Source organism: Tasmannia lanceolata, unplaced genomic scaffold (assembly GCF_043159265.1).
Source record: "Tasmannia lanceolata isolate RefF3 unplaced genomic scaffold, GAP_Taslan_0.1 ptg000006l, whole genome shotgun sequence".
Classification (NCBI taxonomy): domain Eukaryota; kingdom Viridiplantae; phylum Streptophyta; class Magnoliopsida; order Canellales; family Winteraceae; genus Tasmannia; species Tasmannia lanceolata.
The window spans coordinates 10050409-10066952 of record NW_027518683.1 but is presented as its reverse complement, the minus strand read 5'-3'; the positions used below and the strand labels follow the sequence as shown (position 1 = coordinate 10066952).

Sequence of the window (16544 nt, the reverse complement as noted above, 5' to 3'; positions counted from 1 at the left end):
GGCAACTATGAAAAATTATTCCATGAAACATTCGTGGGACAAATTGTGAAAGGGGGGGGCGCTTGAGAGGGTACGAGCAGAAAGAACATGTGAAATCTATTAAAAAAAAGGGGTTAAAAAAGTAGCTACTTCAAATTATGTTAACCCCTCTATTTTTCAGGGTTTTTCATGCTCCCCAAACTCATGTTTGGCAACCATAAAAAATATTTCATTAAGCTTGAGTTGCCAACAGACATTTTCTCTCAATCTTGACCGTTTGTTTGATCCAACGGCCAGTTCCTTGCAAGACTGAAGTCTGCTTCGCCACGACGCAGGCTAGCTAGACGAGAGGGGTAATGGCCGAGTAGGCGCTTATAGGAGTGCAACTTGGGTTGATTTTTTGGAATTCGGTTTGAGCTTTTACCATAAAATCGGGTCGGGTTCAGGTTGATTCCAACTCATTCTTTTAGCAAAAGCCCACACAAAATATCCCTATCATAACAGGGATATTACTTCGGCACCGATGAGATTTTTATTAGACGCGAATGATCGAACAATCATAATTACTCTGATAGGAGTTTTACTTTTTGGTGAAGGGCTGAGATCAATCTCACAAAAAAACACTTTTTTAAAATCTCAACCCTTCACCAAACAGTGAAATTTTAATCTCATGTGAAAGAATCTTTATATATCCACTCCAAAAACAAATTAACGGCTACATTTCTCCGTTTCTTCTATTGGTTGTCATCTGGCAAACTGCAAAGATCTTTTGCTCATTTTATTGATTCGCCGCAAATCAGATTTAACAGTGACTGTAACAGTTGTGAAATGACCAATTACTCCTAAAGCTTGAGCTGTTGGAAGCTTGAGCTGTTGGAGAAGGCGTTATTTAATCTTTTATACTTTAACAACCTTATTAAGGAGAAAAATCTTTTCACTTACAAATGATAAGTTACATTAGAATAGCGATATATGAACACACCATGTAATGCTTGAAGAGCATTGTTGTTTTCCTTTTCCTACGGACAAGCCTCCTCTAGCAACATAGCAGCATGTTGTTCTAAGTACTCTCTGCTATTCATCTCTGTTAATCTGCCACAAAAGGAATTCCAAAAGTCAAGAAGCAAATCAAACTAGCATCAGTAACATGATTGGAGAAACAAATTCCTTGAGCTGGCTTTAATGAAATTGCAATAAATAATTTTTTTTTGAATGGCGGATGCAATAAAAAATATTCGAAAACTAGACTGATAAAATTTCTAATCAAGATGGACGGATTCCTTTTCCTTTTGGTGAGTATATCGGTGACCATTTAATCCTAATATGATGATAATCGCTGGATTTTCATCTGATTATGCATGGAACTTATATGGTACGAGTTGCATGATGTTTGAAACATACCTACTGATGGTGCGATCTTTTGCAAATCCCAACTCATTGTCAACACAAACGTCAAGATCGTCATTCTTCCTTGACCGTGAAGAGGTTCTAGGTGCCATCTTTTGGGCATCAAAGGTGGTCACAACTCTTTGAAACAGTTCCATCGGAGATCCTTCGGCTGTACATAATAGTCTGGCCTTGTTATCATACATCACCTGTAACCATGAATTTAAAAAACATTGGTATGTTGTGTCAACCATATGATAACAAATAGAAATATAATCAATATGCATTGATGGTGATATTTACAATATGGATTGATGGTTGAAATGAAATGAGTTTTTAAGTTGTAAAATATAGGATGATAATGAACAGGCAGGCTCTACTCCATAAGATTTCTGTAGAAACCATAAAAAGGCCACAAGGAATACGGATTGGTGATTGGTTATCAGAGAGCCTATTGGGGCGTGTGACATATCATTTCAGCAAGCCAATGCATTATAGGTTACAAGTAAAATAAGTAGGGACTGGTGATGACACTCTTATCTCATTGTTTGGGGACGATGTACCTAAACATATCACCATAGAAGATGAATTGCATTCTTGGCAAATGTTGATTTGGGTTGTTTGGCATCTCAGAGTTGGTACCTTCCAAGGAGTGGCGATTCTCAGAAGATGAGTTGACAATTCTCATCAGATGTGGGTTCCAGCTGTTTGGAATTTAAGGACCATACTACCGTCATCCGGATGTGGGTTTTAGATGTTTGGCATTTAAGGAATATAGTATCATCAACCATGTTTACATAACAAGAGCCAATAGGACCCCCAACCATGAACTTATCTGCTGAGAACTGCCAACTGAGCATCAATGCTGCAACGTGAGAATCAAACCATGGGAGCAGAAACAACATGAAACTGAGCTCATTGTGTAGCATCAACAGTCAAATTCATCAAACATAAACAAATATCATGTCATGGTATATTTAACTAAATCTCAGAAATCTTCTCTCTAGGGGTCTGCAAGAGTTTACAGAAGCCAATTTCAATCACTAACTGCATGTTGCACTGCAGGCATGTCTTCATAAATTTCCTTACGCAACTATGGAAACTACCTTTGAGGAGAGTAATAGCATGGTTGGGACGGTTCCCCTAGGAACAAAGAACACCTTGATAGGATGGCCATAGTGGCGAAAAAGTTTTGGGGGTGATGACTGGAATTTTTCAGAAAATGGAAAAGTATGCTAGGTAGAGATAACCTTCTAAATCATTTAAGCTGAATTAGAGATGATGGGGGAGGTTATTTAGTGCATTTGGGTCCTATTTGATTGCATATTCCAATGAGAACGATGCTAGGGATTAACTCATCCTCAAATCTTTTATAAAAAGCTTGGCGGTAAATTATGGATTGAATGTGACTCCATGAACGCGATCATGTGAGTGATTAGAAGTGACGGTCCTGAGATTAGCTGATTAGATTAGTGAAATTATTGATGATAGTAGGGATTTGGATGTATCCTTGTACATGTTCCAAGAGTTGCCAATCTAATCATGAAAACCCTTGCAAAGGAAGGGACGAGTAGGGAGGCTTTAGTTTTGGGGCAATCTCTGCCTATTGCTTAAATTCTTGTAACTTTTTTCTTAATTAATAAACTCAACTCAACTCAACAAAGCCTTTGTCCCAAACTAGTTGGGGTCGGCTAAATGACTCCTTTAGAAAATTTTCATGAAGAAGGTGAAAGGAATCTATCTGGCTCTAATCGACTAATCCTAGCTCTAGTTGGGTTCTTCTACGTGGATTTCATTTTTTTTTAAAAAACATTTTCCTTCAAAGTTCAAACATAAATGCATGTTGATGCATGGGTCTTGCTTGTGAATGCAGAGTATAAGACCAATGCAATGATGTCAACACTGCATGGGCTGCTATTCGCCAACAGAATACCTTCAGTAATGTTTGAGGCTCTCAACAGTATAGGTTGGTCCTTTGTCCGTACAAGAATTTCAGAATTTTTTATAACTTGATGTTTCTTCAGATCATAATTTCAGAAACATATTTTGACACTGCCAGATTGAACATACCAAGCATCCCACATGATCTTTAACTTTGAGACACTGGCACAGTTTGAACTATCAAAAGAATAAACAGAATACTTTAAGAAGAAAGTTGCAAGGACGTCGCGACATTCAGACGGTGGAGCTTAGTTATTAATAGCCAACCATGGAAGGCTCAGGAGCTTCTCACAGTAGGTATTTCCCGCGGGATTGTTTTTAGCGAGGGAAGTGTGCATTTTCTAGTATATACATCAGAGAAAAAATTGTATCCTTATCGGAGGGAAAACTTTATGGAATGGATTTACTTAGATCGATAGGCCTAAAGTGATTGTAAGCTAGCAATGACTAGAAGGAAATAACAAGAAAATAGAAAGTTTAAATTGAAAATAAGAGTGAAAAACGATAATACGAACAGAAGACACTTTTATTATAAAAAAATGGGGAAAAGTTATGGAGTGAAAGAAGATCAACAATAACAAAAGCAACACCAATAATAACGGTGGTGGTCATTGCACTCTCTATGACATAATTCAATTGCTAGGAGAGAAGACGTGGATATAGACCTCTTTATGCCACGTTAGCCGGGTACAGTATGAGGTCGGGCATGATATTGGACAGGTTTGTAGAGCATGGGCACACCAACATCAAAATTCAAGACCTTACAATATATGCATGGAACATTCATAGAGATGCCTGCGGCCTGCCCCTACAAATGGGTAACACCCACATGTGTACATATCTTTGGCAAGAGATCTCCCAAAAATTGAATAGGATCCATGAAAATCTAGGTTTCAACGTGGAACTACAAACACGTGTGAGTAATTATATACAAAAGGAGAGAGGTGCTAAAATGAATAGAATCCATGAAAAACTAGGTTTCAATGTTGGAAATACAAATATGTGTGAATAATGCTATACAAAAGGAGAGAGGTGCTTTTCAAATGTAAGAAGCGCAATGCATTGCCCAGTAAGAATTACAGATATAACGGTCAAATTAGAGTACATTGCGCTTGATCAATGAATTGAGAAAAATAAGCAGTTTCCATTTACTAAAAAGGATTTTAAGGGAGCTCTAGTACCATGACAAAGAATTAGAACCTAGCTAGTCATTTCATTCATCTTTTGTCACAGCAAGCCAGTTTGGAATTTGTTCACAAAAGAATCATAATATTTTGAATGTATGATCAAGAGCTACATTCTAGAATATATTAGCCAGCTCATGAATTTGTTTGAGACTTTGAGCCATTGACTAGTTGGTCTCTATAATTTCTTTGTTAACATCTTGGACGATCATGTGATGCATTATCCAGTAGTTTCTAGAAGTTAAATAATTTCTTTATAAACATCTTGAACAATGACGTAATGCATTATTCATTGATGCTGTTTATTTATGAGCCATGTCAACGAGGCATGGCATCGATGCAGGATGGATAAATTTTGACTGCGAATTTTACACTACATACTAGGTGAAAGTGATAAATTTGGACTGTGAATTTTATAATGCGTACTGAAGTGAAAGTTTTTTGTGTTCTAGTTTTTTGTTAAATGCAAACCCATGAAAATGCAACTGCTAGAGTAAATGCAATAGCATGATAAAGATATGCCTTCTCCAGAGCCCATGATGTAGCCCAAAGACCCATAAACATGAAATGATATGAAAATTGATACAAGGTAAAAGATTGAAAGAAACCAAACGAAGAAAGAAAGAGTGGAACAGACATCAACTAAAGTGACAAACCGGTAAGCAGTTGTCCTGTTGCTGAGCCCAAATTTTGGGACACCTTCGAGTGCCAGAGTATGGAATTTTTCTGCAAAGAAAACATCCAATTATACGAAAAGTCAGAACCAAAAGAGAATAATGCATAAAGTTTAAGAGACATACCCTGCAGTGTCACAAACAATCTAGACTTCTCTGACTTTCCTTAGAGTTCTAAAACTCAGGGAATACAAAAGTGACTCACTGAACAATCCAAAATAGTCTGCAGCTCCCAAAGGTTTATCACAGAGATCTCCAAAAGTAAAATATGCACATCCATTAGCTCCCAGTGGAATCTGAAGAAAACACACTTCAAATGCATAACTTTATATAAGATAGCATAACCACAACAGCTAATAAAAATTATACAAAGAATATACCTGCAATTTTCGTCCCATAACAACTTCCACCTCTTGTGGACTAGCTGTATATTTTCCAATTAACTGCTGAAAGTTTTGCTTAAGAAGCCCAGAGTACTCATTTCCAATAAGATAGAAACCTTGCTGCGCCTGCAATTTAAGTCAGAGAACAGGAATATAAGAGACATGCCATAAGCAACACTTATATTGAACTGAAATTTCAACCATGGAAATACGACATTGAAGACTGAAACTGCAGAGTTCTAACAATTCCACAATGTAGAGTGGGAATTCTTACAGAGGTCATTTTACGATAGTCCACCGAAGAGCCGATTGGATGAGCCAAACATCTTTCCTGAATCGGAAATTCACCAGATGTAAGATCGGCAAAACTTTCGTTAGTATAAAAATCGAGAAATTTTTTTTTAATAAAAAACCATAAAAGCATCATTTTGATTACCTTCAATGTGGCAATAAAGGGCATGAAAAGATCCCTCTGCAGGCCACCTTCATAAAGGTTATCCGGAGCACGATTTGAAGTGGCAACAAGAATCTATATCCGCATCCCATCCCATGCCACATTTTTAAAATATAAGATACTCATGGAGTTCTCTTATGGCAAATCCACAGGGTCGCCTAGTATTTTTTATTTTTTTTTGGAAAAAAAAATTAATAAATGATGATTAATTTCCTTACAATGCCTTTACTGAATAGATGTCCAAAAAGCCGATTCAATATCAATGCATCAGCAACATCAGTCACCTGTGAGTTAAATAATAAATCACAAAAACTGTAGAAACAACTAAAGCAACCAAGAGGATGTCCTTTGCTAGTTTAACGTACCATGAATTCATCAAGACATAACAAAATGGACTCATCTGATATCTCTCCTGCAACAACTTCAAGTGGATCTGCCACACCCTTGTGCCTCTAGAATTATATATAATCAAGGTTAATTCAATTCTAATATCAAGGCCAATCTTAATGCAGATAAACTTTGAAATGAAAAACACATCCAACTAGTACGTTTGATAGTGAATCTAGTGGATATACTATTTTTCCATCGGTGAGCATTTTTTTTAATGATAATTGGTGTGCATAATTTACTGTTAAAGAAAGATAAATGAAGAAAGTCTTACTTGCAGGCGACGGTGGACATCCAACATGAAATCGTGAAAATGGATCCTCTTTTTCCTCCAGTTAGATGGCCTGCGCAAAGAGAGCAGAATGTTAAATTTCAGTGGCTTCAGTTTGAAACTGTTACTATTAACAAATGATCTCAATCAGATATTGAGCTTGAATTCCTAATATCGAGTGCTCATAATTTCAAATATGGACCTTAAATGCTTACTTATTCTTATCTGCCTAACATGGTTGGAAAAAGATCCCTGTGGCATTGAACTTCTAAAATGGGATGTTCCATGTCGGTCTATAACATTGAAGACGTAAAGCCAATGATGCATTTTTTTTTTTGAACAGTCAGATATTATTAATAGAAAGAAAGGAACATACAAAGCCGACCGAGAGGGAAGACCAAAGAGAGCGAAGGGGAAGAAAATACAACAGAACAAAAAGAAGCAAAGCCATCAAGGCGGGAGAAAATAAAAAGATGAAGATCTTGCTTCCCTACACCTTCCTTAGCAAGCTTATCTGCCTCCTCATTAGCATATCTTTTCACGTGTTGAAAGACAGTGTTTGCCCCTCCAACGCGGTCCTAATCTCATCCATCCAACTCCCAAATCTCCAAGGGACAGTCTTATTTCCCTTTAACCACCCAATGACGTTTAGGGAATCTCCCTCCACAATTATCTTATCCAAGTCCAAGAATGCCGCTAGTCTGATGCCCTGCAAGGCCGCCCTGATTTTTGCCTCATTAGAGTCCTCAAGACCTTGGATAGGATAGAATGGAAGAAAATGATCCACGTCGAAGAACCCAATTAGAGCCACGATTAGAGCCGGATAGATTCCTTTCACCTTCTTCATGAAATTTTTCTGAAGGATTCATTTAGCCGACCCCAACTAGTTTGGGACAAAGGCTTTGTTGAGTTGAGTTAAGTAGAGTCCGCAAGACCAATAGGGCTTGAAAAAGCCCACAACGTAGCTCCCTCCTCATTTCTAAGAAGACCACCAATCCCTGAGAGTCCATGATTACCGAAACTAGAACCATCGAAATTAATTTTGAGGAAACCGAAGGGTGGAGGGGCCAATGATGTATCTACCTAACATATGCCTCTTTCTACTTCTTTAGTTTATGGAAATGTGGTTTGTTGCAGAGCGTCATCAATGCGTCATTATATATAGTAATCCTACCAACTTTCTATGTTTTGTTGTATTAAGTGTTCAGTCCAACGAGAGCAAATGATTCATTATCTTACATGCAAAAGTTTCTGAGCCTTCGGTCACCTTTTAATTCAACGAGAGCGAAGGAGGTGGCATTGGGTTCCTACTATTTATGAAGCTTTCGAGATATTTAAGGCATTTTCTCAAAATCTCCTCGGCATGCATTCTTCATTTAAGGTTGATAGTTAAGAGGATAGATTAGTGCAACATCACCGATTAGAGCAATTAATTTTTTCACTAATCTATAAGCAAAACCGTGTAAATTGAAAACAAAATCTCAACAAACAAACACAATTTTACCATTGTCCATTCTTAATTTTACTGAACGAGAGTAAAATAGTCCCCAAAAGTCCATTATTAAGTATCAGCACATGTACTTCCTTTTTTTCTTTGTTTCTTTTGCAACCAGTAAAAATAGGTAAATTATACAATCCATGCAAAAATAAGTGTGGATTTATTCTCAATAACAAGTGTTCCTCCCAGTAAAGTTTGCTTCATGAGCCATGATATTTTATAGTTTTTTCTTGCTGCTTACATGACACCCTGATAGTGAGAGAGAAGAGAAAGGAGGAGGAAGAAGAATAAGAGCTAAAAATTAGCATCATCACCTTGACATAGCCATGTAACTTATTTTAAAACTTTAAAGATCAAGAAATTAACCTGAAAACTCCATCGGCAGATCAGTAAATGAAGAAAAGTGTGCAATTCCAGCACATCACAGTCCAGTACACAATGTCATTGGGAAGATAATGACATAATGTAATGGCTGGGCCTATAGAGTATAGACCATAGTGTTGCGCTCATTCGGGAATGTGTATTGGAAAGATGAGACTTAGATATTTGCTGGCTGGGAGTTGCAAAGACTGGATATTTGCTGGCTGGGAGTTGCAAGTCCAGCACATCACATTCCACACACAAAACTCCTTTTGCTTTTCTTTCTTATCTCCTCTCTCCTCTCTTTTTCTTTCACGTTTTTTGTTTTTCTTCTCACCGTCCAACTCTCAGTTTTTAATTAAGAGACTTATGTGTTGGGTGGGGTTGGGCCCACATGGGGATGAACCCCACAACATTTTTCACGAGGTAACCTTCATTTCATATCATTCTGCGATTTAGTTTTGATTTTGGAGGTATGTGGATCGATCAAAGGAGGGTCAAATTGATTGGGAAAGAAAGCAAGCAAAGCCTGCTCATATTTCTAAAAAAAATTTGTCACAGGAAGGGAGATCACCTGATTGTAGATGCGGCACCCAAGGATAGAGGTAGTCACAAAAAAGGTGACCCCCTTGGGAATACAAAGAGCCTCTATCTTTGGGCGGTTGCCTCTGCAACTAGGTGATCACCCATTCCTCTATCCTTTGGTGGTCTCCTTTGCATCTAGGTGATCACCCTTTCGATGACAAACCTTTGTTTCAGATCTCTGTGTGGTTTAGCTTGATTTCAGTGGTGTGTGGACCGATCAAAGGATATTTGAATCGATGGAGAGATAAACGAGCAAAAACCGCTCGAATTTCTAAATTTTTTTGTCGCAAAAGGCGATCACATATTGCAAAGGTAACTATCGAAGGACAGAGATGACACCCGAGTTGTGACAGATCAGACATGAAAGGGATGGCCACCCTTGGGAAAAGGAGATTCACTTTACAGAGATTTGCATTTGAATTGTTTGTTTTCAATGTTTGTGGGTTGATATGATGTTGCAAGAGGCTCAAACGAGAAGTTTGACTGTTTGAGATTGAAAATTTTGATAGAAAAGGTTGTTTCACTCTGGAAAATGATAGTGAAGGGTATTCTAGTTCAACAGGGCATTGCTAAGGCATTGACAGGAAAGGAGGGCAACCAAGAAAAGATGGAGGCAGACGAGTGGAAACGCATTTAATCAAGGGATGTCAGCACTATTCAATAGTGACTTGCTGCTAATACTATGTTTAATGTTATGAAAGAAGAATATGTTCTGAAATTGTGGGAGAAATTGGAAAAGCTTTATATGTAGAAAAGCTTGGCCAACTGAAGGAGTAATTCTATAGACTGTAGATACAGGAAAGCGAGAATCTTCAGGAATATATGACGGTTTTCATTCGGTTTGTGGATCAGTTTCACGAGGTTGATGGGAAGATGAGGAAGAAGACACTGATGTTTATTTCATACTTCTCTTCTTGATTCTTACACCAATATGGTGACTACATTGCTGTTCGGGAAGGAAACAGTAAAGCTAAAAGAAGGTCACAACCACGCTCTTGTCAAATGAGATGAGGAGGCCAAATCAAGATGATAATCAAGATCATAGATTGGTAGTTCATAGTGAATCAGAGAGAAATGTCGTCGGACAGTGGATATGGAAATGAAAGGTCAAGATCCAGCATCAGCGGAAAAGGCCTGCAACGTTATCAGTGCAAGGTTATGATCGCATCAGGTAGATTGTTAGAACAGAGCTGACAAGTTGGACAAAATTGTTGGCAATACAATGGTGGTAGTAACAGATGAATCGAGCCAGATGTTTAGGGATGTCATCACGATCTCTATAGATACATCCACTTCTCGAGATTATTAGATTCTAGATTCTAGTTGCTCTATTAGTATATGCTCAAGACGGGAATATTTTGATACATTCTAAGAGAAGAGGGCACGGGTTGTGTCATTGCGTGACTGGGTACTGTAGCATATGTCCCAAAGATGCGAATTAACCAAGTGTTTCTAGGTAAGTTGGACTCCACGGATTGCAGGTATTTAGTGGCAACTAGAGCCATGAAAGTCACACGTGACTGTATGATCCTAATAAAAGGAAGTATGACAGTATGTATCATCTTGTGGAGAACACGATGACAGATAATGTTCCTAGTATCTCAATGGATGATTGGAAATGGAGTGATGTGCATGAGCACAGAGTCTCTCTTATAGTCGGTACATAGGTGAATTTTCAGGCTACGGACGATGGTGATGAGGTGCCAGTTCGTGCTGGTAGAGGGGGTGGGTAGAGGTCCCACTCCAAAATTGACTAAGAGTTAACTTGGGGCAAGCTACACGTGTGCATTGGATGTGTTGATCAAGTCAGGTAGAGTCATCACCGGGATGATTAGACTATGTATGTAGGTCGTGGATGCAAAAGGCCAATGGTATTTGCAATGTTAGCAAACGGGTAGACACAACCGAAAAAAATTTAGGTAGCAAGGAAACGAGACAAGATGGAGAGTGTTGGGAATGTGTCTCGTTTCCCACTTGAGGCAAGTGGGGCCCATCCTAGATTACCTAGGAGTTTCTTTTCACTTGGTGGTTTCTCTATTTGAATAGGAAACAAAGAGAGTGGCGGTTGTACAGTTTGGAAAATCATGTGAGAGGCTTAGGTTTTTTACCTAAGCTATATAGGGAATTGTTATAGCTTATGCAGAGAGAGAGAGAGAGAGCGCTTGAATATATAGAAAGTGAAATATATTTTACTTAGATGTTGGGTGCCCTAGTATTTGATCTTCCAGGCTATGAGAGTTGAGCTTGAGCATGTAAGGATTGGGTTAAAGGATTGAAAATTATCTCCCTGTGAGCTCTTGGGCTTTTTGCTCATAGTGGAAGATGATTCGTTTCCCATGGATGTAGGCAATCTTACTGAACCATGTAAACTCGTCTTCACTGTTTGTGGCTTGTGATTTGTTTACTATATCTATCATGTAAGCATCATGCAGATCGTGTTACGCTTGTAAGATTTCAATATAGTGTAATGGTATTGACTATAATTTCAAGCATAACTTTCATCAACAGCACCATTTATGAAGCTTCTAATGTGCTTAAAGACATAGACACATAAATACCATAAGGATCTTAAACAACAGTCCCAGGCAGTAAATCAGGCTCACAATTGGTCAAAAAACAAGTCCATCAGCATTGTTTTCCCGGTACCAACTCCTCCGTAGAGATAAAGTCCTTTGACAGGCAAATATGAAGACTGTGGCATAAAACGAGACCATAACCACCGACTCCTGCAAGATGGTGCATTGAAACAGTGACCGAGTTAAAAAAAAAACATGGATTTCAAAGAACCCTGAGAGCAAATTCATTCCAAATAACCCATTTGACCTCAATTAAAAAATGTGCGTCCTGGCACTCCAGTGAATCAAGATAAAGTAGAAATCAAAACATAATGGATGGTTTACCTCCCAGCTTTCTTAGAAGTTGCATATCGATCCAACCGACAGGTATCAGCCGACTCAACAAGCTCATCGTAAAGTCTCTGAAGTTCTCTAAGGGTGTCAACCTGAAACCAACATTATAGGAGTTTTACAACAAAGGATCCAAATCATGAGAGAGATTTAAGTGTGAAACAACCAATTACTCCAAAAGCTTGAACTGTTGGAGGAGGGGTTATTTAATCTTTTATCCTTTAACACTCCCCCTCACGTGTGGCCCCTCTTTTTAGGGCCCCTCTTTTGGTTTGGCCATTAGATTTGGATTTTTAATATCAAGGAGTTTTGAACCCAGGGCAATTGCTCTGATACCATGTGAAACAGCCAATTACTCCAGAAGCTTAAGCTGATGGAGAAGGTGCGATTTAATGTTTTATACCTTAATACTGAGAAATTCAAAATAGTTGAAATAAAATGTGCAAGATTGGCTCGTGGCCAGTACCTGGAAGCTGTCACCCTCCAAAAGTTCTCCTGATGCAATTCTTCGCTCATACTCTACAAAAGGACCTTCTCTCCCTACATCTGAGAATGAAGCAGACACTAGAAACGACACCAATAGCAAAATCATATAAAAGGAAAAATAAAAAATAAAAAATTCTGCACGACAGAATCCTTGGAATTTACTGAACTGAGTGTTTAAATGCAAACCTGCACTAGTATCATTGGCAACAGGGGAGAATAACGCCCTTGAGATCATCGCATGATGAAAGTGTCTATTGATTGCGTTATCATAAGAGGGAATATATGGAGTGGAACCACTAACTAGATTACCCAAAACTGTTCGCCTTCTCCCAAAACCATTCAGGAAAACATCTCCTTCCCATAGCCTCAAAGCAGACTGAACTTTTCGGACAGCTCGAACTATTGCCCTCAGCTTCATTTCAGTAGTTCTGGGTTAGTAGAAACTTGGCTTACTTGAACTAGCAAATTCAGCAGAATCTTTGCTTGTTGGACAGGAAACTCTACAGAATTAAAAACCAAAACCCCTTAAGTAATCGAATAAAGTGCTAATCAGCAAAGTAATCCTTAAGCAATCATCCAAATTAAAAATATAAAAGAATAAATCCCAATCATGGGATAAAACTAAAATTGAATCAGGCCAAAGAAACGTCCCATCTAACAAAATTAAATTACTTGGGCCCTGTTTGGATTCTAGGAATTTTCTGGAAAAGTTTGGAAAGGAAAATATTTCTAAAATTTCCTACCTTTTTTATAACAAATGAAAAGAGATTAACTTTAACCGGCCCTATTCAATTTTGACTTGGAGAGACCTTCAATTTATGATAATATTAATATCCCTTCAAATTAACCATAGTAAAATAATTTCCCTCTAAAATCTAAATCATGGAAAGAAAGAAATTTCTCAAGAAAAACTTTTCCATCATTCTTACAAAATTAACAGTATAAACTTAGAAGCAAAACCCTACACAATCCAACAAAATCATAATCAAACAGGAAAAACCCTTACGAAATCAAACTAAATTTTCAAACAGCAGAAGAAGAAAAATCACCGATAAACAGAACCAAAATAATTAAAAAAGAAGAAGAAGAATTCACAGACCCGAATCAAAAGAAACTCATGAAGAACGTTGGATAATAAAAACGAAATCTTTTAACAGATCGATGGGTCAATCAGAGTCCGGATAGGACAGTACCTTCAACCGTATAAATGGAGAATAAAGAGATAAAGAAGAAGGAAAAGAAAGGAAAATACGTGATTTTGATTTCTCGGTAAGGACAACCAAGAAAACCCTACTATTTTGGGGGAATCCCTTGTAGAGAAATATTGGGATGTGTTTTGCAGAGCTGTCTCTTTTCTTTTTCTGTTGAGCTGATCGTTTTCTGTTCTCTTGTGTTTTGTTTTGACTCTCAGATCCTAATTCAGTACGTATGGCGTAATAGTGACTAAGTTGATTATGAATTATTTTTGCAAATGCTTTTTTCGCCCTCCGTTAGATAATGCGCCCCCTTGTAACGTGAATTGTGGGCTGACTTTCACTCTTTTTGACGTCAAATCACGTTAACTGGGAGACGCATCATCCTACGTGGGAGCGAAATAATTCAGCTACGGCGAGTCGGACTCACACCGACACACGGCTCCACTAACTGCTTCGTACGGCGAGTCGGACGACTCACACCAACACACGGGTCCACCAGGATTAGTTAACCCGTTGGGCCCACTGCTCTTGTATTAATGCATCCCTGACCCCTCACTCGCGCATTCCCGAGAGCCGCTCTTGTTTTTAGTGATGCTATTGAGGGTTTAAGACTGCTAAAATGAAGGGCGCCGTTGCAAACCTAGCTGCAATGGCGCTTCATTGGATCCACGTCACCGAACGGTTCCAAAATGCATAATACAAAAAACCCGTTACATCAGAACTTGCCAAATTTACCCTTAATTATACATAAGATTCACTTTTGGTGGTGGGGCCTTTAGGTAATGGATGAGGCTTTGTATAATTGTATAATATATCTGAGCTTGCCAACCAAAAAAGTTTACTTTTTATTAATTATTGATGGTATTAAAAACACTAATCTATGAAAAATCTCTCTCGACCGAATAGAATCCCATATCCCACCATATGGAATATCCTCTTATTTTCTGATACATGGTATGTCTTTCTCAATATATTAAGTATAAATGTGGGCTCCGTCCTATTCTTGAATTTGGTGTAGATAGTGGGCCCGCACTATTCACGGACTTCGCTGGAGATCATGGGACCCGCCCATCTAAAAATGCAGTGTTAAATGGTGGGCTCCGCCCTATGCATGGAATTGGGTGTCGATCATAGGACCCACTACATTGAAGCATGAAGTAGAATGGTGGGCACCATGCCAATGCATGGATTTGGGTAGAGATGTGGGTCCCACCCTATCAAAATGGTTTAAATTGTGGGCCTTATCATAACGAAACATGTGGTGTAAAATGGCAGGCCCCACCTATGCTATGCATGGGTGTAAAATGGTGGGCCTCACGCCCTCACCTTATCAAATATGTGTTGTAAAATGATGGGGCCCACCCATGATATGCATGTGTTAAAAAAAACATCATTGAAGAAATTCTAGGAAATTTTCCACGAAAAAAATTCTGAAAAAACGTCTTTGAAAAGAAAATGAATGACGAACTAAACAGATTTTTAAAGGATTTGTGTGTTGCTTCTATTACTCATCTAATTAAAAGTAACTTTATATAAATTTAAGGGTAAATTTGGTAAAGAAAATAAATAAAAGCTATTTAATGTATAAGATGGTGATATAGGTAATTCAGAATTTTTTTAAGAAACTCTTAGATAAGTTTTGATGTAGTGCGTTTTGAATGATAGATTCCATGGGCTGATGTGGATCTAATGGGACGGCTGTGGCAAGGTTTTTTAAGGGGCGCCATAAGGGCATTGGCACAACTATCGAGGGTGTGGGGTGTCATTGTTTAGTTTTGTTGGTGCAACAAGGGAAAATTATAAAATGAAAACTGCAATAATTTAATTTTAGAGTAAGATGAAAATCAAATCGAATATAGATGATCCTCTTGTATGTAGAGATGAAAATTGCAATAATTTAATCTTAGAGTAAGATGAAAATCAAACCGAATATAGATGATCATCTTGTATGTAGAGCTGTTGTACGTTCTCGAACGCTATTCGGCCCTATTCCGGTGCAAGGATCTGACGACCGAACCGTCTCCAGGAACAGCAACTAAGTGTTTGTGTGCACCTACCAAATACTTTAAAGGCAAAGCTTCGAGTCTCTCTAGTTAAGCAAATCGGGCTCTACAAAAACACTATGAGGCTTCTTGTGAAGATCTTAATCTCATACCAAAATATGGGACATGCCCTTGGTTGGCTTTCCTTTCACACACCACAACAATGATGTAGAACCATTTCCTTCTCTATTTTTTCTCTTCTTATTAGAAGCTAGCCAAAAGTCTCTTCATTCTTATGGAATCACCCTTAATGAGAGAACTAAAGGCATTCAACTAAAGGAGAAAACCAAAGAGCCACCATAAATAGAATACAAATAGTCACCAAGAAAGGCCCACTCTTTTGTCTTTTTGTACATGACTTTTGGATACCAAGGAATATGAAAGCCACCTTAAAACCTTAGCCCAATTATGAAATATTTGAAACTTAGATTTTTTTAATAAAATCCAACAAGTTTAGCAATAAGAAAGGGAAATATTATCAACACTACTGTATTTTGATAAGGGCACTCTTCACTTTATTAAAAGTACGGTATGGCCGGCACCATAAGATGATCCAAACCGTCCATTAGATGGGCCACAACGTAAATAGGTTGTGCCCCAAAAATCATTTCCATAGATTGATCCTAACCTCCGATCTATAGAGGGTTAGGATCAACACTCTAACTTTCATATCGGAGATTAGGATCAACCTATGGAAATAATTTTTGGGGCACAACCTATTTAGGATGTGGCCCATCTAATGGACGGTTTGGATGATCCTATGTGCTGGTCATACCGTACTTTTAATAAAGTGATGAGTGCCCTCATCAAAA

The 16544-nt window shown here is 38.2% G+C and overlaps 1 protein-coding gene across 4 annotated transcripts; it reads right to left on the bottom strand.

The window, feature by feature from the left end:
- Positions 1–733: 733 nt before the first annotated feature.
- On the bottom strand, positions 734–13893 carry LOC143879623 (uncharacterized). 4 transcript variants are annotated; one of them, XM_077382101.1, is made up of 15 exons: positions 13747–13893; positions 12681–12994; positions 12475–12572; positions 12003–12103; positions 11706–11828; positions 6663–6732; positions 6367–6453; positions 6220–6285; positions 5984–6076; positions 5822–5878; positions 5545–5673; positions 5370–5460; positions 5128–5216; positions 1381–1574; positions 734–1071 (listed from the first exon to the last, which is right to left on the bottom strand). In XM_077382101.1, the coding sequence occupies exons 2-15, from the start codon at positions 12910–12912 to the stop codon at positions 999–1001; spliced, it is 1503 nt and encodes a 500-aa protein (XP_077238216.1). In that variant the 5' UTR covers positions 12913–12994; positions 13747–13893; the 3' UTR covers positions 734–998. The 4 variants fall into 4 exon arrangements, with proteins under 4 accessions (XP_077238216.1, XP_077238218.1, XP_077238219.1 ...); XM_077382103.1 differs by lacking the exon at positions 734–1071 and having other exon boundaries at positions 1432–1574; positions 5147–5216; positions 5370–5474; XM_077382104.1 differs by lacking the exon at positions 734–1071 and having other exon boundaries at positions 1435–1574; positions 5147–5216.
- Positions 13894–16544: the final 2651 nt, after the last annotated feature.